This window comes from Antennarius striatus, chromosome 18 (assembly GCF_040054535.1).
Source record: "Antennarius striatus isolate MH-2024 chromosome 18, ASM4005453v1, whole genome shotgun sequence".
Lineage (NCBI taxonomy): Eukaryota > Metazoa > Chordata > Actinopteri > Lophiiformes > Antennariidae > Antennarius > Antennarius striatus.
The window spans coordinates 20,434,360-20,460,000 of NC_090793.1; the positions used below are offsets into that span (position 1 = coordinate 20,434,360).

Genomic DNA, 25,641 nt, shown 5'->3' on the forward strand with positions numbered 1-25,641 from the left:
GTTTTTTTTGTTGGCGTATTCAGACAATTATTAGATCCTAGATTTGTACAGGAGAAGCTTTCACTCCTAAAAACCAACCAGATTGTGTAAAGATGCTGTTTCAGGGGTTCTTCCTGCTCTGACCTGTCACCACGCTCCCCCATCGACATCCCTGAGACCCTGAAGGGATTGAAGCTGCTTTAAGCAAAGCAGGAGCGAGGATAATGCTGGTTATCCCCTTATTAGCTAAGAGTTGAACTTGCCAATTTGTGTCAGCCTGGAGAGCACGCTGCCCGCGGTCAGCATCCTCACAGGGATTAATGGAGGGGGTATTTATAGGTTTTACTCCAGAGGCCTCAGCAGCCCTTTCCCTGAGGGTATATATAGAGCCCAGAGAACATACATGTAACATGGCTCCATGTGAGGTGTCCTCTGACTTCTGTTCTCCTCTCTAAGGACAGGTGTCACATTAACAGTCTCACACACACACACACACACACACACACACACACTTTAAAAGACATTTAATTTATTTAACGGATCCAGAAGATTCTGCTTTACATCTGATATTTCTATCTCATCTTATATTTACAAATACCTGCATCATATATATTTATATCATATTAACATTAACTGTAAAAACTGCCCAACATGAGACAAATAAAGAACAACAAGGATTCTCTTCACAACTAACCCAAGTCTCTAAGCTTGAGGAACACATCTGGATGTAGTTTGAGTTCCTCACGTTCTCCTCAGACTGAGGCAAGAGGATCTCAGCGTTTCGGGGCCATGGATGGGGGACCCCTGCATTCCTGGTCCAGGTACATTGATAGTATTTCTTTCCTCCTCTGTTTCCAGCAACATCCCCACATTGTCACTAAACTGAGCCTCGTAGCACCAACAGGAGATCTCAGTGAAAAGAAGTTCACTTTTCATCATTTACTTTCCAATCAGGTCTAATGTTACATTACTCACACGCCTGCCTCTCTCTCAGTGCATAGACTTAGATATACTCTTTATATACAGTAAATACAACAGCAACAAATGCTCCTTTTAAGATGATGTAAAACTACTTTTCTTATTGGGGTGATCATTCTTAACTATTAGGTTAAAGATCACAGGATATCATTTTAAGACTAAAATTAAAATCTGTCCGAAGTGCTTAGAATCAGCCTGACTGTAGAAACTTTTACACCGTCCATCAGAAGAAACTTTGGTTCCTCTTTACAGCCTCATGTTCACTCTAATGGTTCTGCTTCAGAAGGGAATTCTACTGCAAAAGCTTTCACAGTTCCTCTAGAGAATGATGTGTTTAATGGCACGAAGCCCTCAAATGTTCTGCCCTACCTCTGGTTTCATTAATAAAAACCTATCCCTCATTAAGTGGCTGCAGGTCTACAACATTAGAAACTGGTACGAGTGTTTTCAGGAAGACCAGAGCGGTGATGTTGGGACACATCACCTCATCCTCCATGTTTCCTTGAGAGCAGTGGATCTCTAAACCCTGAGCGTCCCGACGGGAGCGCTGCTTCCTTCCTGGTCCACCTGTGACGTCCGTGTTACTGTGCTTGTGACTGGGACAACAAACTGTGTATTGTGTGTTATTGCTGGGGGGGTGCTCTCGAACGCGTGGCCTCTCACAGCATGATACATGTGCCGGACTTCTTGTCGCCGTCGGGGTCTCCTCCACCTTCTTTCCTGTTGGGGTCGTTGAGCTCGTCGAACAGTCCGGTCTCCACCATCTCCTGCTGCCAGGGGATGGCCACGGCGCCCGTGCTGAACTCCTTGAAGAACTTGTCATCCTTGGCATCGAACTCGATGCCCTTGATCTCGGAGAACTCGGCGATGTCGCCGGTGTCCTTAGCGTAGACGACGTTGGGCTTGGGTACCCAAGGAGGATCAACAAGACCGGCCTCCAGACGGGGGAAGTTGATGGACTTGAACCACGGGTGCTTTCTGGGATCCTCGTTGTTGTTCCTGGTCACATGACGAAAGGTTACCTCTCTACCTATCTTTGGAAAAGGCTCTAAGAATGGAAGAGAAGCAGAAGCTCTTACTTTACGCCCAGGCGTTCGTCCATCTTCTTCTTGAGGAACTGCTGGAGGAGGTCTTTGGTGGTGGCGTCGAAGCACCGGTGCTCCCACTTGGGTTCCTCGTTGAGAATGCGGCGCTGCACCTCCTCCTTCTCCACCTTCTCCTTTTTGCTCTCAGGGCCTTTGAACGGCGTGTACCCAGCGACCATCTCGTAGATGCTGCAGCCGAGAGCCCACCAGTCCACCGAAGTCCGGTACGGGGTCTTGTTCAGGAGCTCAGGGGCCATGTAGGCTCCAGTACCGGCCTGGTGGAGAGGGAAGTGTCAGGGAGGATTGGGTTTGAATGTTCACTCAAAGGACATGTATGGATTCTGATGATAACTCTACAAAGCAACAAGAAAAGCACCACCACTTCCTGGACAGACGCACAAACAGGAAGTGGTTCTTGTGGAAAGACTGTAAGAGAACCATTTAAAGACAGAGACACGTGGCTTTCGTAGAAGATCTGTCAGTAACACTGAGGACTCTTTCATCGTCTAGGGTTACTTCACGCCACCGTCTCCGTCTTGTAGCTTTAACCTCACCTGCAGCCTCCAACCCTGACCCACCTGCAGCCAGGAGCTTAATTCTAATGCTAAGCCTGCTTGGAGTCAAGAGTCATGTGTCCACGCTGACGGAGTTGTCCAGCCTCTTATATAAAGGCTGGACATCCATTTCTCGATGCCTAGCAACCGGCAGAAATGTACAAAGTCCAGTCAACACAGAGCCCATGTATAATTAATGCACACACACTGCAAAGCCTTAGCGAGCAGAGCGCTAACACTGTGAGAACCACTGTCATGGGAATATAGTGTAAAACTACATTAGCATGTAGCTTCCTTTTACAGCTATCTTCATATGCTAACAGCTAGTTAGCGGGACCCTAAAGAATCCCAATGAATGAAATGTCAATGCTCATTATTTTCACAGGATGGGTATTGATCACATCAGACCCACAACCCCTTGCAAAACTCTTTCATGCACCAAGATAGATCTTGTGAATGCCATGTGTGCAAACTCTGTCTGAACATGTTCAACGTAGACTTTTACCTGGATCTGTGGACCTGATCGGGGACAGACTTGTGTAATGCCCCCTAAGAGGCTTAGTGAACCAAAGCCACTCCGTCTGTGGAGGTTGGGGCAGTGGTTTCAACTGGGGAGCATCAGAGCACCAGATAATGAGCTTACTGGACTTTCATAGAAGCAACAGCTTACTCTTTGCTACTGAAAGCCTGAAGAGAACATCGTAGTAAAAATACTGTGGTCATGTCACCCACCTGGGTGAGTAGAGGTGAGCGTACCGTTGGGTGAGGTGAGCCTTCATGAAATAAACGTATGTGTGCCGCTGTGGCGTTTGTCCTGGACAATCCTTTGAGTGACTCAGAATTGAGGACACCGTTCTGAAACAAGTTATCAATGAGCTAAACTCATTGATAAGCAGTTTCTGTGCTGGTCCTCTCAATGAGAAGCCTTGTCAGGTATTGAGTCTTCCAGAATTACCTCTAGAAACATCTTGATTTGCTCTCACCAAGTCGTAGAAGGTAGTATTCTTGTATTTACCGACTGCTAATATTGAAAGTACTCGACCTCCAGGGTATCTGACGTAGCCCCCGCACAGAACGGCCTAAAAATGGCTGCACTATAATTGGACTGCTTAAGGATCAAATGACTTATATAATGGATTCCAAGACTCTCTTTACAAAGATCTTTAAGCGATCTGGTAATCCCTGTCCGGATTTAAAGTAAAGACCCCTCCAATGCTGACAGACTGATGAAGAGTCAAGTTCTTAGGCTCGTCCAACACCTGGGATGGGTGAAGATGGACTGAGCATCTCTTGGTGCCTCATGGTTCTATATTGAATGGTATCGACCTAGAACACAATCAGAACCCCTACCTTCTCTTTCTTTTACAAAGCTTCTTTGAATAATAGATGAAATGGTTCGTTAAGGTAGACTACCACCACCATACTGTAAAATACTGTTTCTGAACCAACCAGCTCACTTCTACCGATCTGAGACCACAGTTTGGTGCTCTCCTGTTGGTTCCTGTTGGTGTTCCACCAACCACAACACTCACCATCTGGTTGACGGTCTTCCCCTGAACAACTTCTATGGCCAGACCCAGATCTGACAGTCGGCACTGGCCCTGGCTGTCCAGCAGCACGTTCTCCGGCTTCATGTCGCGATATACGATGTCCATTTCGTGCAGGTGCAGGATGCCGGTGGTGATCTGCGCCGAGTAGTGGACCACACGCTTCATCTCGATGCCCTTGTCCACGCCCTTGCCGTCGTAGCCCATGTTGTAGATGTGGTACCGGAGGTCTCCTCCGTTCATCAGGGTCATGACAAGGCACAGGTGGGTTTTGTTGTCGTAGGCGTAGGCCAAGTTCACCAGGAATAGGCTGTTGACCTTCTCCAAGATCTTCTTCTCCAGCAGGGCCATCTTCTCGCCACCCTTCTTTTTCAGGCGCTTTTTACACAGCTTCTTGCAGGCGTACATCTGGCCGGTGTTCTTCACCTGGACGGCACACACCTGGAATAAAACAGGTAATCAGTTTACAATAATTAATCAGACGCCCAGGTGGTTCCTCTGAGATGTATTCTGCTCCACTTCCTGTTGAAACAGTATCTGCAACAGGAAGACCTTTCAGCAACACAAGATCAGACTTCTACTTGTCTTCTGTTTGATAGGAGGCCGATCATGTCATGAAAAATACACCTGACTGTAAATCATTAATGTCCTCACAGCCTTCATGATCTCACAAACGACGGTCGTCATGAACCAGTATAGGGAGATTTGACGGCTTTAGTTTTTATTTTTACCCTACAACCTGACACAAGTTTGCCCACATTTCTCCACACCACATTTAACTAAACGTGTCTCCTTTTTAAAGATAAATCCTCTGCTCTGAATGTGTTCAATATGATGTTGGATGGACAGGGTTGGGCTTGATTGGAGGAGAGATAGGTCCTCGTTGTGATCTACCTTTGCCTTTGAGTCTCTCCTGCTTCTTCTCAAACTTATAGAATAATAACCACAACAATACTTTTTATTCTGAAGAGCTCTCGCTGCTGTTCCTGACCCAGAAACTCGGTTCTGACACCATGTGGACACATTAGTTTGCTTTTAAACCCAATGAGCCTGAAAGACTTTAGCCCAGTGCTTTCAAGACTGGCTCTGCTGTCTTTCTAAAACCCACAACATAATCTGGCATCCCATAAGACTTCATGTGACCTTGAGTCCTTGTGATGCTCATTATCTGACGGTTGTTAAAGCGTAATACTGTACATATTCGTGACTTCAACCTGCTCACCTCTCCGAAGCCTCCTTTCCCCAGAGTTCTAAACTCATAGAAGTATTTGTCAGAGATGGGCTGCTTCTCGTACTCTTTCCACTGCAGGAACTTATCGAACTGCGTGCTGGCCTGGTAGTCTGTGAAGGGTTTGCCTTTCAGATACTCTCTCACACCTTCCTGGACTTTGCCCTTCATCACCTCCTCAAAGTTGGCGTCGGTCACACCTTTACATTTTTCCGCCACCTCTCCAGTGAGGAAGGACAGGTAGGTTTTGGAGTCAGGCTTGCAATACTTTTTCATGATGTTCTGGCGTGCCTTGTCTTTATTTGGACCTTCAGCCAGATCCCAATCGTATAGCTCGTCCAGGAAATCAGCAGCCAGCTTAAATTCATCCTTATTTGCCAGAAAGCTACGGAACAGCTTCTTGCCGATTGGCTGCCGTTCACAAATCTGCGTAAAGTCCTTGTCGATGGACGCTCGTGCTGCGGTACATTGTTCGGGCTTGGGGAGAGACAAGCTGCGACGGCGCTTCTTCATCTCCTTGTCATCGCCCCCCTGGGCCTTCAGGTAGGCCGTGTTGGCCACCAGGTTATCCAGTCCCCCCATGTCACACATCTTGGCGGCTGTTTGTGGTCGGTCCCCCCCTCAGTGACTGGGTTGTTCAGCAGCGTGGTGGAGATGGTGGTCTGTCTGAGCGTTCGATTGGCTCCTGAGCCAGTGAGCAGTGATGCCTCCACCCAGCCTACCTGCAGAACTAAGACACAGCGACACACCCAGTAATTACTCATTTAGAATTAAATACCAGGGAGGGATTTTGGCTTAAGGATCTTTGTGTGGTCTATTCAAGGATGCTGTGCACGGAAAGGGAACCGTAAGCGGACTCTGTGCTAAGAGGCTTTGAGCTCGCTATATTTGCAGAAAGGTGTTCAGGAGTGATTGGAAGTGGTCGCAACAGTCCAGTTGGGCCTGAACTGAACTAAATGTCCTGAGAGGTTACCTGTTAATGCTTGTTGGGCGTATGGTTGTGTCTGTAGCAGAATACTGATGAATGGAGTCGGTTTGGTACCCCGTGAGACAATACCATCCTCATCCAGTCCAAACCCAGGATGAATTCTGATCCTGACTCCTTCATCTCATTCACCAGACGGCAGTTCTGAACATCTAATGTCCTAATTCTGAGTCCGGGCATCAAAGGACCATCGCTGGAGGGAATCTGAGCTAATCCTGATTTCCATACACAGACAAATGTGGCTCGTTTAAAACTTCTTGATTAGTTTGGTCAGATTTTAATGTAATCTGAAATACCATTACACCCACCAATGATCTGGATAATTCTATATCAAGTCATTATGCACTAATGCAGCTTAGAATTGTCTCAACCAGCATGTGGCGTCTGGAAAGCATTTTTTGATATCATTAAGTATTTTTTCATGCAGGCATAAATGTAACGTAAAATATAAGTAACGTAGAAAAGTGATGAAGGGCTGAACCCACGATGGACAGCTCCTGCCTTTACAGGAAATCACTGAAACACTATCACTTTGATGGGAAATGTGTCAACATCTGTGAGCAACACTTCAAATGGACTGGTTCACCTCGACACCAGCTCTCCCGAACCGAGCAGAGCTGGTTTCAGAATTTAAACCGTAGTGTGGCGCCATCTAGTGGTGGATTCGTTTTACTGCGGTGAACTAAATTCTGATCGTCAAACACGTTATCAAACACAAATTATTGTTCTGTTTGGTTATCTAATAGAGTTTAATCATTTAAACCAGGGCTTTGAACCAGAATTTTTGCCAATCGGTTTGAAAACACCGATTGATGTCGGAGGAGGTCCATTGAAGGAGATTAATGTCTGCAGTACAGGGACACACTGCATTGAAAATGACTGGGAGCCAATGAGTTCATGTCTAAATCAAAGATTTTTAAGATTGACAGACTGCAGTGTTTACCTGTAATGAATGTAATCCAGATTGACGGACTGCCTTCTCCTTGACTGCTGGTGATTTGCCTCAATTTCTTCTCATCACGCATTGAGTGAATGACATGAAGTGAAACATGACGTCAGATGTATTTTTCAAGAACGAATTAAAAACGTTATTAACCGGTTATAGTAATTTTAAATAGCCGATTCTGTTCCAGAAAAATAAAAAGTGTAAAGTTTTTGGTTTCGTTTTTGTTCCTGGTGTGTTGATAGTAGTGTGTCATGACAGTTGTGACCAGCAGAGGGAGCCGGTGGTTGTGGATAACAGATGGAGGCACCTCCTGGTGTGCGAATTAGAGAGAAGTGCTTTAGTTGTGTTTTAGAACATGGAAAATGTAAAATAAAGTTGAGAGCGTTACCTCATAACAAAGACAAAGGTTTCATCCTTTTCCAAGACAAACAAGACACCTGGAAAAATACCAAAAGTTTCTGGTTTCTGTTTTCGTTCCATGAACAGGTTCACAGCCCTGTTTTAAACTATCATCTATATTATTCATTCATTCAATTATATATAATATATAATAAAAATACAGTGATACATAATTAGAAAAAAATCGCAGTAATTCCACACTATCATTAGTGATCAGTTAAAGCCACACTTTGATAATAACTTGACAATAACAATACTACTACTAGTACTACTACTACTACTACTACTACTACTACTACTACTACTACTACCACTAATAGTAATAATAATAACAATAATAATAAGAAGAAGAAGATTTTTGATTTTTTCAAAAACACTTTAATCACATTCAAACATTTTACAATTTTACATGAGATGAAAATACTTAAGTGTTTCAAAAACACTAAAAACCAATAAATAAAAGGAAAATACAATTTAAAAATTAGTCCATTATAACAGGAAGTTTGCAAAAGTGAGGTGGTCATCAACTAAAGTCCACAGGACATCTTTGTGACACCAGATGTTCCTGAAGTTATTCAGGTCTTTTATTTAATAGAAACCAGATTCTAGTTTTCAGCGACATCTGATGTTACAGCAGGAAACAGGAGCTGCTTCTGGAACAGTCTTGTTTTCAGTTCTCCTCTTCCTGGACACATGAATTGTGAGTTTTGCCTCCCCAGAGATAAAATGTAAAAGCTGCCACTTTCTCTGATTCGCTCTACTGGGCCCAGATTAAAGACAGATGAACAGATGAAACCACTGGTCAGAGGAGTGCAGGGCGCTGCAGCCCCCCACACCCACTGACCGCAGGACAGACTGCGGGTCAGGTCCGCCTCCCGACCTCCTGTCGGCCCAGGCAGCGGGGCCTCTGTCACACAGCCTTCTGTTGTCCGTTACTTTTAAAACAGGTAGATTTAATGTTCATATGTGAGGCTTTGTTCATGTACTATCCCATAATATTCATCCTGGTGGTGAAAACTCGACACATTCTCCGGAACGGAGACGTTCCTGCGCGTCGCCTCCTGATGACGTCATGAAATGACTGCGACCGCCATGGCGGCTAACGCTAGCGAGCTGGAGATCGCCAAGAAGAACTTAACGGAGGCGATTGGCGACAACGTCAAGCAGTGAGTCGGCGGCGGGTTTGCGGGACCTCCGTTTGCGGTGTTTTTCATCCCGTCCCGTGATTTTTTTCCCGCTAAACGCAGAGTCGTTAGTTAGCTAGTTAGCATTGTGCTAGTTATCGTTGAGCTAGTTAGCTGGTGGCTAACTGGCTGCTGTTAGCCGCGTTGCTTGTTAGCATCATCCACCAGGCGTCATGTCTGGGCAGATGGTCATTATTTATACTGTTTAACAGAAGAAATAACACAAAAACAACACGTAATAGAGGATATTAACGCTAGTATCTCAGATTATTGGTTAAACGTGTATTTGAATAACTTCCTGCGTTAAGATCCAGTGAAATGTGTGACATGTAGGCGGGAGCAGCTGTGAGTGACCCGACAGACAGGAGGAGTCTGCTCCTCTGGTCGTGTCTCAGGTGAGGGTCTCCTCACCACAGGCTGGACCACACTTGGTCCTGTGTCTTCTGTTTGTAGTTACTGGGCCAACCTGAAGCTCTGGTTCAAACAGAAGATCAGCAAAGAGGAGTTTGACGCGGAGGCCCGGCGCCTGTTGGCCCAGGAGAACGGTCAGTAATCCAGGAGAGATCATCATCTGATCATCATCTGATCAATAACGTTATTGGAAGGTGATCCTGATCGTATCTGTCTTCATCTACAGTCCACGTCCACAACGACTTCCTCCTGGCCATCCTCACACGCTGCCAGATCATCGTCTCCACGCCGGGTCGGTCGTCCAGTCCAGCGTTTCCTCCTCTTTAGATGCAGGTTTTCTTCTGATTCTATCGTTAACGCGGTGTTTCTGTCTTCTAGACGGCGCCGGACCGCTACAGTGGCAAAGCGGCTCCGCCTCCAAACCTGGCAAACCAAAAGGAAAGAAGAAATGCTCGTCTCGACAGAAGTTTGATGTAACGTCCTCAGTGACAGCTGCTCTGCCCAGACCTTTCACTGCAGATATCATCATAAGTGTTTTAAAGTGTTTGACACTCGGTGTGTGTTGACCGAGGCGATCCCGTGTCTCATCCGCCTCCCCAGCATCGTTTCCAGCCTCACAACCCCCTGAGCGCCGCCCAGCCCTTCAGCCCGCGTGAGGTGGGCGCTGAGGAAGAGGAGCTGCGTCTGAGCGCCCACACCCTGCTGCTGCCCACGCGCAGCCAGCTGGAGGCCCGCATGATGGTGACGGCGTTCGAGCTGGGCCTGGACAACATCACCGACGAGTCCGTCAGCACCATGATCTACGCTGTCGAGGTTTGGAGCGCGTTCCGTCTAATCGCTTCCATCCGTCCTCCATTAGCTTTTGATTGGATTATGGACGAATATGTCCATAATTTCACTTCGGGATTAATAAAGTGTCTGTTGATCAATCAGTCAGTGATGGGGAGAAGTCTTTAAAATGACAAACTAAAATTAATGTAGTTAAAGAATGAAATGATTAAAAATTAAGTGATCAGATTAATTAATTAATTTGAGTCGTTATTTTCTATTTTGCATCAGAATCATTGAACTTGAAATGAATTATTTTGAAACCTTTAACTTCATAATGAATTGATTAGAATCAGGTTTTAATCTCAGGTTATTCCGACCAGAACGAAACGTCTTCCAGTGCTCTGTCTCCCCCGAGGCGTCGAACAAACCCTGACTGATGGTCCCGATTCGTTTCAGCACCACCTGAAGGACGTCCTGACGGCCGTCATCACCCGCAGGAAGGCGTACCGCCTGCGGGACGGTCACTTCCCCTACGCCTTCGGCAGCGACGTCACGCCGCAGCCGTACCTGAAGAACAGCCTCGCCGCGTACCACAGCGTGACGGAGCGGTGAGGAGGAGGAGGAGGAGCAGCCGGCGTTTAGATCCGCTGCTGATCCACGTTTCTGTTCTGACTGCTTCTGTTCTGACTGTTTCTGTCCTGACTGTTTCTGTCCTGACTGTTTCTGTCCTGACTGTTTCTGTTCTGACTTTCTGTCCTGACTGTTTCTGTCCTGACTGTTTCTGTCCCGACTGTTTCTGTCCTGACTGTTTCTGTCCTGACTGTTTCTGTCCCGACTGTTTCAGTTCTGACTGTTTCTATCCTGACTGTTTCAGTTGTGACTGTTTCTATCCTGACTGTTTCTGTCCCGACTGTTTCAGTTCTGACTGTTTCTATCCTGACTGTTTCAGTTGTGACTGTTTCTATCCTGACTGTTTCTGTCCCGACTGTTTCAGTTCTGACTGTTTCTATCCTGACTGTTTCTGTCCTGACTGTTTCTATCCTGACTGTTTCAGTTGTGACTGTTTCTATCCCGACTGTTTCAGTTGTGACTGTTTCTATCCCGACTGTTTCTGTCCCGACTGTTTCAGTTCTGACTGTTTCTGTCCTGACTGTTTCAGTTCTGACTGTTTCTATCCTGACTGTTTCAGTTGTGACTGTTTCTATCCCGACTGTTTCTGTCCCGACTGTTTCAGTTCTGACTGTTTCTATCCTGACTGTTTCAGTTCTGACTGTTTCTATCCTGACTGTTTCAGTTCTGACTGTTTCTATCCTGACTGTTTCTGTCCCGACTGTTTCTGTCCTGACTGTTTCTGTCCCGACTGTTTCTGTACTGACTGTTTCTGTCCCGACTGTTTCTGTCCCGACTGTTTCTGTCCTGACTGTTTCTGTCCTGACTGTTTCTGTCCCGACTGTTTCAGTTCTGACTGTTTCTATCCTGACTGTTTCAGTTGTGACTGTTTCTATCCTGACTGTTTCTGTCCCGACTGTTTCAGTTCTGACTGTTTCTATCCTGACTGTTTCAGTTGTGACTGTTTCTATCCTGACTGTTTCTGTCCCGACTGTTTCAGTTCTGACTGTTTCTATCCTGACTGTTTCTGTCCTGACTGTTTCTATCCTGACTGTTTCAGTTGTGACTGTTTCTATCCCGACTGTTTCAGTTGTGACTGTTTCTATCCCGACTGTTTCTGTCCCGACTGTTTCAGTTCTGACTGTTTCTGTCCTGACTGTTTCAGTTCTGACTGTTTCTATCCTGACTGTTTCAGTTGTGACTGTTTCTATCCCGACTGTTTCTGTCCCGACTGTTTCAGTTCTGACTGTTTCTATCCTGACTGTTTCTATCCTGACTGTTTCTATCCTGACTGTTTCTGTCCTGACTGTTTCTGTCCTGACTGTTTCTATCCTGACTGTTTCTGTCCCGACTGTTTCAGTTCTGACTGTTTCTGTCCTGACTGTTGCAGTTCTGACTGTTTCTATCCTGACTGTTTCAGTTGTGACTGTTTCTATCCCGACTGTTTCTGTCCCGACTGTTTCAGTTCTGACTGTTTCTATCCTGACTGTTTCAGTTCTGACTGTTTCTATCCTGACTGTTTCTGTCCTGACTGTTTCTGTCCTGACTGTTTCTGTCCCGACTGTTTCTGTCCTGACTGCTTCTTTACATCTCCTTCCTTTCAGCCCCCCTCCCAGCGCTTCCCTGCCGCCTGGCGTCCCCCCCCAGGTGTCGCCCGATGAGGCGGAGCAACAGGCGGTGCACCTGTTGGCCTGTTCTGCTGACATGCTCCCCGCCCCCCTCCCTCCGATCAGCACGTTCGACCTCCTGGAGGCGCTACAGGTGAGGCCCGCCTGTCCAGCCAATCAGCTGCTGGCGTTCAGTCTGAGACCGTCTCTCACTGGTCGTGTCCCTGACCTCACCGGCTGGCGTTACCCCCCAGGTCCACCACGGCGTGATGCCCTCCCACACCATGTACGCCCTGAACGTGGAGCGCGTCCTGTCCCGCCTCTGGCACCCCAGCCACGAGGAGCTGGAGCAGGACCGGGTCCACCGGCAGCGGCTCGCCGCCAAGGACGGCACGCTGGTCAGCTGAGAGCCCCCCCCGCGGGACGGACACCTGTGGATGTCATCAGGAGCCCAACGCCAGATCACCCCCGGGTGGACGTAGATGGGGGGGTCCACAACAACCGAATTATTTTTATATGGACCAACATGCCCGTGTGCGTTTGGACCCACGATGGCAGCCCCCTCCCAGCTGCTGCTAGCTGTTAGCTCTGCAGCGCTAATCAACGAGGGGGGTGTTGCTCAGGATGAGTCAGAGGAAGGCATCATGGGTAATTCTGCTCAGTGAGGCCAAACCTTCTGTGTTGAGAAATACAGACCCCCCCAGATTGATGCGTGTAAATCCCTAGAGTGTGTCTACACACACACACACACACACACACACACAGACACACACACAGACACACACACACACACAGACACACACACACACAGACACACACACAGACACACACACACACAGACACACACACAGACACACACACAGACACACACACAGACACACACACACACACACACAGACACACACACACAGACACACACACAGACACACACAGACACACACACACAGACACACACACAGACACACACACACACACACACAGACACACACACACACACACAGACACACAGACAGACACACACACACAGACACACACACACACACACACAGACACACACAGACACACACACAGACACACACACACACACACACACACACACACAGACACACACACAGACACACACACACACAGACACACACACACACAGACACTCACACACACACAGACACACACACAGACACACACACACAGAGACACACACACACCTGTGATTCATGTCATGTGACCCGACCTCCTGTCAGTTGAGACGTTTAAGGTCAACGGGACACGAGAGTGACTGATGGAAACCGGCCCGTCAGTCCAGCTTGTTCTTCAGAGGAGCCTCAACACGGAAGTGGGAACACCTGAGGGGCGGGGCCCCGTCAGGACGCCATCGGGATGTGGACACGCCCTCGTGAACTCGTGTGAGCAGCATCAGGTTTTCATGATGTCATGATTTCCTGCGTGAGGATCGATGGTAATAAAATGTGGTGTGGGTCAGAGGTCACGTGTCACTTCCTGTGTCCGTTTGTCACGTTTAGAGACCTCAAGTTTATTTGGACTTTTTTTTACTTCGTTTGTTTCCCAGGGAATAATAAATATATGAATAATCAGATTTAAAGAGTCTGACTCCGGGTTTAATCCGGATTAAATCTGCTTTAGTTCTCACTATCCTGCTCCAGACGCGCGTCATCAGTCCGCGTCATCCCGGTGAGTTTCCTCCTCCCGGTGATTCACGCGCGTCCCGGCGGGGAGCCCTCTCCATATATGGTCACGTGCGTCTCACTTCCTGCACCCCTCCGTCCAATGGGGGCCGCCGCCCCGGTGACTCGACATCCCGGTCGTCCCGGTTCCGTCAACTACAAACACAATGCTGCGTTCAGGGACCCGTTTTCAGTCCGGACGGAACAGACTCGGAGGCGTGTGCAACTTTTTATTTTTCCTTATGTACAGTTTAGTGCGCAAAATACAAACATTAGAAAAGTATTAACATTAGTCACTAAAGGGTTAACATTAGTCACTAAAAGTGTTAACATTAGTCACTAAAAGTGTTAACATTAGTCACTAAAGTGTTAACATTAGTCACTAAAAGTGTTAACATTAGTCACTAAAGGGTTAACATTAGTCACTAAAGGGTTAACATTAGTCACTAAAAGTGTTAACATTAGTCACTAAAGGGTTAACAGTCACTGATCACACACGTGTGAGGGTTAAGAAAGGAAGGCGGGGTCTGTCAGGAAACACACACACCGGAAGTCTCTCCGTAAAGGTGTGTGTGTGTGTGTGTGTGTGTGTGTGTGTGTGTCATCTATGTACAGACGGTTTGTGAAGCTGGACTTTATGGATTCAGATCACATCCGTGACGTCACACAGGATGCGTGACGTGAGGCTGCATTTGGTCCCAGATTGGAGTCTTTCCCGGGGGGGGGCTCAGAAGGCCTGGAGCTGCTGCGTGAGGATCAGCTGACAGCCGCTGTTCACGTGGTCCATCACCTTCTGCTTGAGCAGCGCCAGCTCGTCCCGCAGGCCGTTGGCGGAGGAGACCAGCTCCAGGTTCTGGTTCTTCAGGCCCTTCACCCGCTCCTCCAGCCGGGAGATCCGCTCCAGCTTCCGCTTCCGGCACTTGGAGGCGGCCACCCGGTTCCTCATGCGCTTCCGCTCCGCCTTGATGCGCTCCTGGTTCTCCATGTTGATGGGGGACAGCGGGGGGGTGTCCCCGGACATCTCCGGGACGGTCTGCGGCTCCTCCTTCAGCGCGTGGAGCCGCGGGTGCTGCACGGCGGCCGGCTGGGGGTCCAGGGCCCCGGGGGGGGCCTGCGTCTCTGCCGGGAAGCTCATCGGGAGGGGCCTCCCTCCGGCGGGGGCGGACGCGGCCCCCCCGGGGCGGCTGAAAGTGCCCAAGTTGGTGTACTCGGGGGGGTCGGAGCGCGCCGTGCAGCTGTAGGGCGCCCCCCCGCTGCTGTCGGGCTGCGCGCCGGGGGGGCCCCCGCCGGGCCCCTGCTGCTGGTGGTAGTGCAGCTCCGCCAGCGCCCGGACGAAGCCCTCCGCGAAGCCCTCCTGCTCGTCCGTGATGTTCTTGGGGCACACGAACTGGGTCGGGGTGGGGGTCGTCAGGCCGCTGCACGACTGGATGATCAGCCGCTCCAGCTCGGGGGAGGCCAGCTTCAGCAGCCCCACGTCCGGGGACGTGAGGATGTCCAGCGCCCGGGACCCCCGCGGGGGCTGGGGGCCCCTGGGCTCGTTCAGGTTCAGGGTCAGGCTCTGCTTCAGGGTCTTGGGGTCGTTCAGGTTCAGGGTCAGGCTCTGCTTCAGGGTCTTGGGGCTGACCCCGAAGCCCGGCCCCCCGTCCCGCTGCGCCCCGGAGGCCCCCACCGCCTCCTCGTAGAACGTCGCTTCCATTTTCCGGGACATAAACTTCTTCTAATCGTGTCGTTCGGAGCGGAAGAACCGGCCGGAAGCCACCGGCCGCCGGTGTCCCGTGACTCCCTCCCGGTTCTCCGGTTGGAGCCCCCCCCCCCGGTGACTCAAGTTCAACTCACTTTGACAACTTCACGTCCCGACAAAACTTTTCTCCCGCGGACCGAGCGACAAAAAGTAGTTCCACCCCGCGCGGAGGCGTCTCCGGTGAGCCCCCGGAGCCCCGGTGCGGGTCGTTCTCCCCCCGGTGCGGGTCGTTCTCCCCCCGGTGCGGGTCGTTCTCCCCCCGGTGGAGCAGAAGCCGCCGTTAAAGCGGAACAGTTTGTCGGTCCAACGTGGAGGAGAACTTTATCCGCCTCGGAGCCGCAGCCTCTGAAAATAACAATGATGTCACCTCCGAGGCCGCTGATTGGCTGCGGGGGACGAGGAGGGCGGGGCCGGCTCCGTGACATGTTGGTTGCTGTGACGACAGGCAGAGTCCCCGCCCCCCCGCGGTGGCTTCTGGGATTAGGTAATGCGGAGCGGTGGACTCTGGGATTACGTAGTGTTTTTGAACGTTTCGTTACCGGATCGGTTCTCCGTTACCGACCGGGAGGGAAGTTTAATATCGATTAACACACAACAACAAATCAATAATCAGGTAATAAGAACCTATTGATTAAAGAGAAAGTGATGTTTAACGAATCGATAGAAGAAAAGAGTTTAAATAATAATTAATTATAAGTATAATCAATAATAGTAACGTGATTAATAGTTAGTCATTAGAGTTTAATCCGGTTAGGATTATTATTTTAACCCTTAACACAGTTTCTCACAGGATTAATAAAGTATCAATAATCTATAATCTTTCTATAATCTGTCTATCTACAGCATAATCTATATCTATAATCTACATATCTAGCTATCAATAATCTATAATCTAACTATAATCTATAATTTATCTATCTACAGCAGTAATCCTCCTCCTGATGGATGCACACGTCCTGATGATGTCATCTTTGCGCGCCGTCCCACTGAACCGACCCCACAGGTTCAGTCAGACTCAGCTCCAGTGTGAGGTTGTCGGTTCGAAGCCCAATCGGTCTCCAACTCATTGGTCTGAAGATGGGTTCAAAGACGCTCCACAGGCTCCGCCCCCAGCGCTCCACCTGTGTCCAGCCTGACTCCACAGGCTCCGCCCCCAGCGCTCCACCTGTGTCCAGCCTGACTCCACAGGCTCCGCCCCCAGCGCTCCACCTGTGTCCAGCCTGACTCCACAGGCTCCGCCCCCAGCGCTCCACCTGTGTCCAGCCCCACTCAAACCACTGCGGCGCCCCGGCCTGCACTTCCTGTTGCTCTGTGGGCGTTTCCCCTCTGCTGCCCCCACCAGGTCATGTTTAGAGAGCACCTCCTTTCTCTGGGGGGGGGGGGGGGTGGCCCAGCTGGTTCCACTGCAGGAGGGGTTCTGATCCAAACAGGCTGGAGACGCTGAAACGCATCAGCAGAGTTGTGTTTACCTTCAGGCATGTACTGGAGAAACACACACACACACACACACACACACACACACACACACACACACACACACACACACACACACACACACACACACACACGTCGGAGGCTGTCTGCAGTGTTTGTTGAAGACCATCTGTCTCTTCCTGGCCTGCTGACGGTTGTTTCTCTGCGTCCCATTTCTGCCGGTGGTCCAAACACTCCAGTCCCACCCGCCCCAGCATTCCCACTCCCACCCACCCCAGCATTCCCACTCCCACCCACCCCAGCATTCCCACTCCCACCCACCCCAGCATTCCCACTCCCACCCACCCCAGCATTCCCACTCCCACCCACCCCAGCATTGCTTTGCTCAAACACTCCAGACACGTTTGAACTGTTTCTGTGGCACGGCGGTAACTTTAACTGTCCTTTGTGTGACTGTCAGTGACATGTCGGGTCATTCCAGAAATGGAGGACATTTGGGAAAAATAAATGTTAACCTCTGCTCCATATTCATCAATAGCAGGTAATAAACCATTAAAGGATTGATTAGCTCAGCTCTCAGATCAATGGTACGATTTTTATGACATGATTAATTTGTTGTTTACAACACGTAACGGAGTAACGGAGCTGCAGATCAATGCTAATCTTAGCTTCACCATGAAAATAGTTAAAGAAAATTAATTCAAATTAATTTATAGGAGGTACAGTGAGGCGTTAAATCAAGTTTTAATTATGTTATAAAAATATGAAAAATAGCAGAGGACAAACCTTGGAGAACTGTGACGTCAGCAGATCACGTGACTCACTTAAAAAGGTGTGCATGTTGTGGGACACATGTTCCGTGACTAATAATTATTATTTGAAGTCTTTGTTAATTAAATCAAACGCTCCGCAGTAATAAGAGAACAGAGAAGTAGTACAAACACTAAATGTTCTTTGACCCAACTCCGTCGCTAGGTGTCGCCCTCTCCTCCCCGGAGCCGCTTCGCCTTTGACCTTTTTGTCCGCTGCCGCGTTCCGTCCGACCGGAGTCCACCCCGCGGACCGCGGAGCTCCGCTTTCTGCGCTAAATCCGCGGATATCTGGCGCAGGTGAGTCCGGACGGTGAGTTCCGGTCCACGGACACGCGCTGTGTTCGGGTCACGTGTCTGTCGTGTGTTTGGGTCACGTGTTTGCGCGGGTTTCCACCCAGAATTCCGCGCGGGTCGCCGTGAAGCCGCTCCGCTGTGGTTCCGCTTGAGGACCGACGGACCAATCAGAAGCCCCCATGGCGGAGGGCTTCTACGTGGGGGTGGACGTGGGCACGGCCAGCGTGAGGGCGGCCCTGGTGACCCGGGGGGGCCGGGTGACGCGCACCGCGGAGGAGCCGGTCCGGATCTGGGAGCCGGGGGCCGGACACTTCGTCCAGTCGTCGGGGGACATCTGGGGGCAGGTCTGCAAGGTGGTGCAGGTAGGAGGGATCCGCCCCCCCCCCGATCACACGGTGACCCCCAGCCCCAGTTCACCTGAAGCCCCTCTGACCCCCAGAGCGTCACCCGGGGCGTGGCCCCCAGCCAGGTGCGGGGGCTGGGCTTCGACGCCACCTGCTCCCTGGTGGTGCTGGACCGGAGCTTCCAGCCGGTGTCGGTCACACAGGACGGTACGCCCCCCCCCACTGGTCGTCATGGTTACCTCAGGGGAGGGGGGTGTTTTATGGTTGTTCACGCCCCCTCTGGCCCCCGTGTCCCCAGGCGCCCCCCAGCAGAACGTGGTGATGTGGATGGACCACCGCGCCGAGGAGCAGGCGGCCCGCATCACCGGGGGGGGGCACCATGTGCTCCGCAGGATGGGAGGGGTCATGTCGCCCGAGATGCAGCCCCCCAAGCTGCTCTGGCTCAAAGAGGTGAGGGAGGCCACGCCCAGAACGGGAGGGGCCGTGGTGCCCCCCCCTCACACGTCCCTCTGGTCCCTCAGAACCTGAAGGACACCTGCTGGAGCCGCGCCGCCCACTTCCTGGACCTGCCCGACTTCCTGTCGTTCAGGGCGACGGGGTCGCTGACACGGTGAGGGGGGGGGGTCGCTGACACGGCAAGGGGGGGGTCAACGTGTTTGTCCAGGTGCATCCTGGGAAACGTGTCTCACGTGGACTTCCTGTCCTGCAGGTCTCTGTGCACGCTGGTGTGTAAGTGGACCTACTGCCCCCCCCAGGGGTGGGACGCTGGTTTCTGGAGGAGCATCGGGCTGGAGGACCTGCTGGAGGACGGCTGCTCCAAGATAGGTGACCCCTGTGACCCCCCCCGCGTGTGCGACATCCAATCAGGCGTCTGTCTGACTACTCTGTGTCCCGCCCCCCCCAGGCAGCGTGACGTGCCCCCCAGGGGTGCCTCTGGGCGACGGCCTGACTCAGGACGCCGCGGCGGAGCTGGGCTTGGACCCGGGGACGGCGGTCGCCGCTTCGCTCATCGACGCCCACGCTGGGGGCCTCGGTACGCCCCCCAACACGGTGACCTCTGACCCCTGGCTGCAGTGGGAGGTTAAAGGCTCAGACCGGATACGACTCAGGTGTGTGTGTTGCTCCTGCAGGTGTGCTCGGGGCCGACGTGGGGGGGCTCCACCTCCCCTGTGAGGACACGCCCATCACGACGCGCATGGCGATGATCTGCGGGACGTCGACCTGTCACATGGCGGTGGGTGGGCCGGGCTTCCTGGGGGGCGTTCAGGGACCTTGTTTGTTTGTTTGTTTGTTTGTTTGTTAGCCGATGCTAACGAGAAGCTAATGGTGAGAAACAGATGTTAAAGGGGACCCGCGTCTCAAGGGAATCAGAAGGAATTCAACCTTGAAGGTCCTTGAAGGTCCTTGAAGGTCCTTGAAGGTCCTTGAAGGTGGCGTTTAGGACGCACCTGAACACACCTGCAGGCTGACCTTCTGACCCCCTCCCTCATCAGGTCAGTGAACAGCCACTGTTTGTTCCGGGGGTGTGGGGGCCCTGCCTGTCTGCCATGGTCCCAGGGTTGTGGCTCAACGAGGGGGGGCAGAGTGCGACGGGGAGGCTGGTGAGTTGATATTATTGATCACTGATCAGCAGCGTTTGGAGGTGTCGCCCCCCCCCATCTCTCTCTCTCCTCCGTCAGATCGACCACGTGGTCAAAGGTCACGCCGCCTTCGCTCAGCTCCAGGAACGGGCGCGCCAGAGGTCAGCTGATGCGTTCGGGGCCGCGTTCCAAATCCTTTTAGTTGGTGTTGTGTTCAGGGACGCTCCTTTTCTTCCCCCCTCCAGCGGAAACAACGTCTACAGCTTCCTCAATGGCCACCTGAGCGCCATGCCCCGCCCCCACGCCGCCGTGGACCCGCTGGCTTCCGGTCTGCACGTGTGGCCTGATTTCCATGGCAACAGGTCGCCGCTGGCCGACGCCGGCCTGAAGGGGATGGTAGGAAACACGTTAACCCTTTGTTGACCTGACACTCCGGACCGCTCCTGACTTGACCTTTGACCCTAGACCTTTTCTGCCCTGCAGGTCGTCGGCCTGCCGCTGTCCCAGACGCTGGACGACCTGGCGCTGCTGTACCTGGCCACCCTTCAGGCCCTCGCCGTGAGTCGGGCGTTCTGTTGTACGCCCCGGGTCTCCGTCCCCCCCTCACCCGGTTCCTCTGGCGTCTCCCCCCCTGCAGCTCGGGACACGACACATCCTGGACGCCATGAAGGCAGCGGGACATGACATCAGAACCCTGTTCCTGTGTGGCGGGCTGAGCAAGAACGCCCTGTTTGTCCAGATCCACGCCAGCGCCACAGGTCCCTGAAGCAGCATCGCCCCCCCCGACCGGAGGAGTCGGGGTCATTAATGTCAGTGTGGTGGTTTCCAGGGCTGCCCGTGGTTTTGCCTGAGCAGATGGAGGCGGTGCTGCTGGGAGCAGCCATCCTGGGTGGATGTGCATCTCAGGACTACGGCAGCATTCAGGTGGGGGAACACACGGTCCAGCCAGACCCGGGTGTCACAAACCAGACCCGGGTGTCACAAACCAGACCCGGGTGTCACAAACCAGACCCGGGTGTCACAAACCAGACCCGGGTGTCACAAATCAGACCCGGGTGTCACAAGTCAGACCCGGGTGTCACAATCAGACCCGGGTGTCAACCCCAATGATCAATTTTTTTTAAACCTAGTTTTTACCTAGTTAACCTAGTTACTCTACGGACAGGGAGTTTTTACCTAGTTAACCTAGTTACTCTACGGACAGGGAGTTTTTACCTAGTTAACCTAGTTACTCTACGGACAGGGAGTTTTTACCTAGTTAACCTAGTTACTCTACGGACAGGGACACGTACACCCATACGTCCAGTAGAGTGGAGTGTCCTTCATTAATGTCCGTCTGACAGAACAGATTAGATTCATCACTACACAACATTGTGAAGTGACCACTGGAGTATTAAAATACTGCCTTTTACCCTTCTAGTAAATTCCCCCAGTGTTGGACTACTAGTTAATTTGGACTACAGTGTTGGACTTCTAGTTAATTTGGACTACAGTGTTGGACTACTAGTTAATTTGGACTACAGTGTTGGACTACTAGTTAATTTGGACTACAGTGTTGGACTTCTAGTTAATTTGGACTACAGTGTTGGACTACTAGTTAATTTGGACTACAGTGTTGGACTACTAGTTAATTTGGACTACAGTGTTGGACTACTAGTTAATTTGGACTACAGTGTTGGACTACTAGTTAATTTGGACTACAGTGTTGGACTACTAGTTAATTTGGACTACAGTGTTGGACTACTAGTTAATTTGGACTACAGTGTTGGACTACTAGTTAATTTGGACTACAGTGTTGGACTACTAGTTAATTTGGACTACAGTGTTGGACTACTAGTTAATTTGGACTACAGTGTTGGACTACTAGTTAATTTGGACTACAGTGTTGGACTACTAGTTAATTTGGACTACAGTGTTGGACTACTACTTAATTTGGACTACAGTGTTGGACTACTAGTTAATTTGGACTACAGTGTTGGACTACTAGTTAATTTGGACTACAGTGTTGGACTACTAGTTAATTTGGACTACAGTGTTGGACTACTAGTTAATTTGGACTACAGTGTTGGACTACTAGTTAATTTGGACTACAGTGTTGGACTACTAGTTAATTTGGACTACAGTGTTGGACTACTAGTTAATTTGGACTACAGTGTTGGACTACTAGTTAATTTGGACTACAGTGTTGGACTACTAGTTAATTTGGACTACAGTGTTGGACTACTAGTTAATTTGGACTACAGTGTTGGACTACTAGTTAATTTGGACTACAGTGTTGGACTACTAGTTAATTTGGACTACAGTGTTGGACTACTAGTTAATTTGGACTACAGTGTTGGACTACTAGTTAATTTGGACTACAGTGTTGGACTACTAGTTAATTTGGACTGCAGTGTTGGACTACTAGTTAATTTGGACTACAGTGTTGGACTACTAGTTAATTTGGACTACAGTGTTGGACTACTAGTTAATTTGGACTACAGTGTTGGACTACTAGTTAATTTGGACTACAGTGTTGGACTACTAGTTAATTTGGACTACAGTGTTGGACTACTAGTTAATTTGGACTGCAGTGTTGGACTACTAGTTAATTTGGACTGCAGTGTTGGACTACTAGTTAATTTGGACTACAGTGTTGGACTACTAGTTAATTTGGACTACAGTGTTGGACTACTAGTTAATTTGGACTACAGTGTTGGACTACTAGTTAATTTGGACTACAGTGTTGGACTACTAGTTAATTTGGACTGCAGTGTTGGACTACTAGTTAATTTGGACTACAGTGTTGGACTACTAGTTAATTTGGACTACAGTGTTGGACTACTAGTTAATTTGGACTACAGTGTTGGACTACTAGTTAATTTGGACTGCAGTGTTGGACTACTAGTTAATTTGGACTGCAGTGTTGGACTACTAGTTAATTTGGACTACAGTGTTGGACTACTAGTTAATTTGGACTACAGTGTTGGACTACTAGTTAATTTGGACTACAGTGTTGGACTACTAGTTAATTTGGACTGCAGTGTTGGACTACTAGTTAATTTGGACTGCAGTGTTGGACTACTAGTTAATTTGTAGCCCGCTTCAAAAGTGTCTTCCCATAGTTTATCTGTTACTATTATTAGCTTCCTGTTCCTGCTCAGCTCATCACCTCATCGCCTCAGTGGCCCCCCCTGCTGGCAGAGACTAGAACCAACAAACCCCCCCTGCATGTTTGCTTCTGTTGCAGAGGAGATTCTGTTCAGCGTGTATTTAAGACCTGAGGTGATAATTAACTCTGAGCTGCCGTCCCTCGGCCCGTGGCTTAAAACACAGGGGCGCCCCCCCCCCCCCCCTTTGGAGCCATGTCCCCTAAAATAAGGGCTTATCATTGCCCGGCTGCACCTGTCGGCCCCTCCCCACCCTGAGCTGCACACGCTTCCTGTCTGATCCTTTGAGCTGAACGCAGCCGAGCGACTGGATGCTGCTGCTTTAGACAGCAGGGGTGGGGGGCCCCTGGCTGTACTAGTCATGACCCCCGCCCTGCTGGACCCGCTGCACGGCTCGGGTCAGGACGGGTCGTGATCTACTGGGTGATTTTATCTGTCCTTAATGTTTTAGGAAGCGATGGAAAAAATGTGTAAAGTGGGGAAAGTGGTTGTTCCTGACGCTGCCGTCCAGAGGTGAGAGGTCAAACGCTGGCCCCTGCTGCGGTCTGTGGAAATTCATTTCAAAGTTCTGTCGCCGTGAAGCCGATAGGAACACGAGTCCGACCCAACTCTGATCTCCTTCCCTCCAGCTTCTACAAGAGAAAGTTCGACGTGTTCCTGAGGCTGTTCAGCCACCAGAGGGAGTACCAGGCCCTCATGAGCCACAGATGACGTCACGGGGGTGGGAGTGATGACGTATCCATCTGAAAACAAGAACATGTTGTTTTGACTTGTTTTTGACGTTTTCAAGAAGAGGTGATGGAGAGGCTCCGGTTTTATCTGTTAAATCTGAATGGAGGATGAAGGATGGACCCCCCCATTCACCCCCCAGCATCACTGAAAAACTCATCAATAAAAGCGGTTCCTCTCTCTTCACGCTGTTCTGTCTCCCTCGTCTGATTCCTCCTGGCCACGCCTCTGCCGTCCCGTTACCGGCAGAGTACCGGAAGTCCCTTCTAGACTGCAGCTTTTGATTGATGTAAATCTACAGCACATGAGTCAAACTCAGGGCCCGGGGGCCAGATGTGGCCCTCCACAACAGTTTCTGTGCCCCCCAGAGCATAAAAGGTCAGAGTGTCTCAAAATAAATAGGTCAAAAGTGTGCTTTGACCAAAAACTACATTTCCCACAATGCAGTAGTTCAGCCCATCTTAACTCTGACTAAACGTAGTGAACAAAGTTAATGTCCTAACTTACTACTATTACTATTATTATTACTATTATTATTATTATTACTATTATTATCATTACTATTATTATTATTATTACTATTATTACTATTATTATTATTACTATTATTATCATTACTATTATTATTATTATTACTATTATTATTACTATTATTATTATTATTACTATTATTATTACTATTATTATTATTATTATTACTATTATTATTACTATTATTATTACTATAGCAGGACATTAATGATGTTTTAACCCATCAGAAAGTGAATCCACCACTTTTCGTGCTGCGTTCACGACCCGTAAATAAGTCGTAAAACTGAGCTTCGGGCTGGTTTGTTGGTTTGTGTTGGATTCAGTGATATTGTGTTAATAGAAATGTGATCCTCTGTTCATAAAGCATGACGCAGCACATGTCTGTCACACTGGAGCTGTCGGGGCTGTGCCCCCCCCCGTGGGGGTTGTCCTCTTTAACCGCCCCCGCCTTAACTTTAAATTAATGAGGAGCTTGATGTGACCACGTGACCGGACTCGTCCACTCCTAACTCCGGTCCCCCCAGGGAGCGGGATGTGTCCCGGAGCCGCGGGATCAACGCGCGTTCTGACCGCCGGGGGTCGGTACGGACAGATTAGTCCCGCACAATCTGACCACAATGTCCTCACCGAGGCGGAGCGGCTCCCGTGGAACCGGGGGCGGGAACCGGTCGTCAGCTGAGAGCCGCCGCCGGAGCTCCAGCTGCGCCCATCTGCCCTCCGGGGGGCAAACCGAGGACTTCTCCGTGAGTCTGAGCCAACCGATGGTCTCCATCACGCTCAGGTTCCTGCTGGCCATCGACCTGTGGCTGTCCAAGCGGCTGGGGGTGTGCGCCTGTGAGGGCTCCCCGTGGGGGGGCATCCGGCCGCTGGTGCGGCTGGTGGAGCTGTCCGGTCACGTCGTCCCGTGGCTCGTCGGCTCGGTGTACAGCCTGCTGCGGGGGGGGAGCGCGGCGGAGCAGGAGGTCATGCTGAACCTGGCGCTGGGTGAGTGTGGACGGGGTCAGGGGTCAACACCGGACCGGACCCCGGCTCCCCGCGGGTCATTGTGCGCCTCTTTCAACA

General features: G+C 50.2%; 5 protein-coding genes across 5 annotated transcripts in view; 3 read left to right on the forward strand and 2 right to left on the reverse strand.

Moving 5' to 3' along the window:
- Positions 1–522: 522 nt before the first annotated feature.
- Positions 523–7,369, reverse strand: grk7a (G protein-coupled receptor kinase 7a). The gene is made up of 5 exons (XM_068340689.1): positions 7,300–7,369; positions 5,366–6,101; positions 4,129–4,584; positions 2,037–2,317; positions 523–1,956 (listed from the first exon to the last, which is right to left on the reverse strand). Exons 2-5 carry the CDS (start codon positions 5,960–5,962, stop codon positions 1,617–1,619), a joined length of 1,674 nt encoding a protein of 557 aa, XP_068196790.1. The 5' UTR covers positions 5,963–6,101; positions 7,300–7,369; the 3' UTR covers positions 523–1,616.
- Positions 7,370–8,091: 722 nt separating this feature from the next.
- On the forward strand, positions 8,092–13,183 carry tada1 (transcriptional adaptor 1). Its single transcript, XM_068341552.1, has 8 exons — positions 8,092–8,867; positions 9,339–9,430; positions 9,523–9,588; positions 9,675–9,769; positions 9,897–10,109; positions 10,524–10,675; positions 12,281–12,437; positions 12,538–13,183. The coding sequence occupies exons 1-8, from the start codon at positions 8,779–8,781 to the stop codon at positions 12,688–12,690; spliced, it is 1,017 nt and encodes a 338-aa protein (XP_068197653.1). The 5' UTR covers positions 8,092–8,778; the 3' UTR covers positions 12,691–13,183.
- Positions 13,184–14,181: 998 nt separating this feature from the next.
- On the reverse strand, positions 14,182–16,042 carry LOC137612387 (transcription factor Jun-like). The gene has a single exon (XM_068340882.1). The coding sequence runs from the start codon at positions 15,671–15,673 to the stop codon at positions 14,693–14,695; it is 981 nt and encodes a 326-aa protein (XP_068196983.1). The 5' UTR covers positions 15,674–16,042; the 3' UTR covers positions 14,182–14,692.
- A 1,957-nt stretch (positions 16,043–17,999) lies between these two features.
- fggy (FGGY carbohydrate kinase domain containing) lies at positions 18,000–24,207 on the forward strand. Its single transcript, XM_068340295.1, has 15 exons — positions 18,000–18,608; positions 18,686–18,797; positions 18,889–19,040; positions 19,112–19,200; positions 19,300–19,415; positions 19,495–19,623; positions 19,721–19,824; positions 20,084–20,191; positions 20,270–20,331; positions 20,416–20,566; positions 20,654–20,728; positions 20,808–20,928; positions 21,000–21,094; positions 23,771–23,832; positions 23,949–24,207. The coding sequence occupies exons 1-15, from the start codon at positions 18,426–18,428 to the stop codon at positions 24,028–24,030; spliced, it is 1,641 nt and encodes a 546-aa protein (XP_068196396.1). The 5' UTR covers positions 18,000–18,425; the 3' UTR covers positions 24,031–24,207.
- An 897-nt stretch (positions 24,208–25,104) lies between these two features.
- Positions 25,105–25,641, forward strand: part of LOC137612643 (polyisoprenoid diphosphate/phosphate phosphohydrolase PLPP6-like) — a 4,737-nt gene continuing 4,200 nt past the window's right edge. Inside the window, exon 1 of the mRNA XM_068341269.1 lies at positions 25,105–25,563. Coding sequence (XP_068197370.1) covers positions 25,197–25,563 — 367 coding nt within the window. The 5' untranslated portion in view covers positions 25,105–25,196. The remainder of the gene's footprint in view (positions 25,564–25,641) is intronic.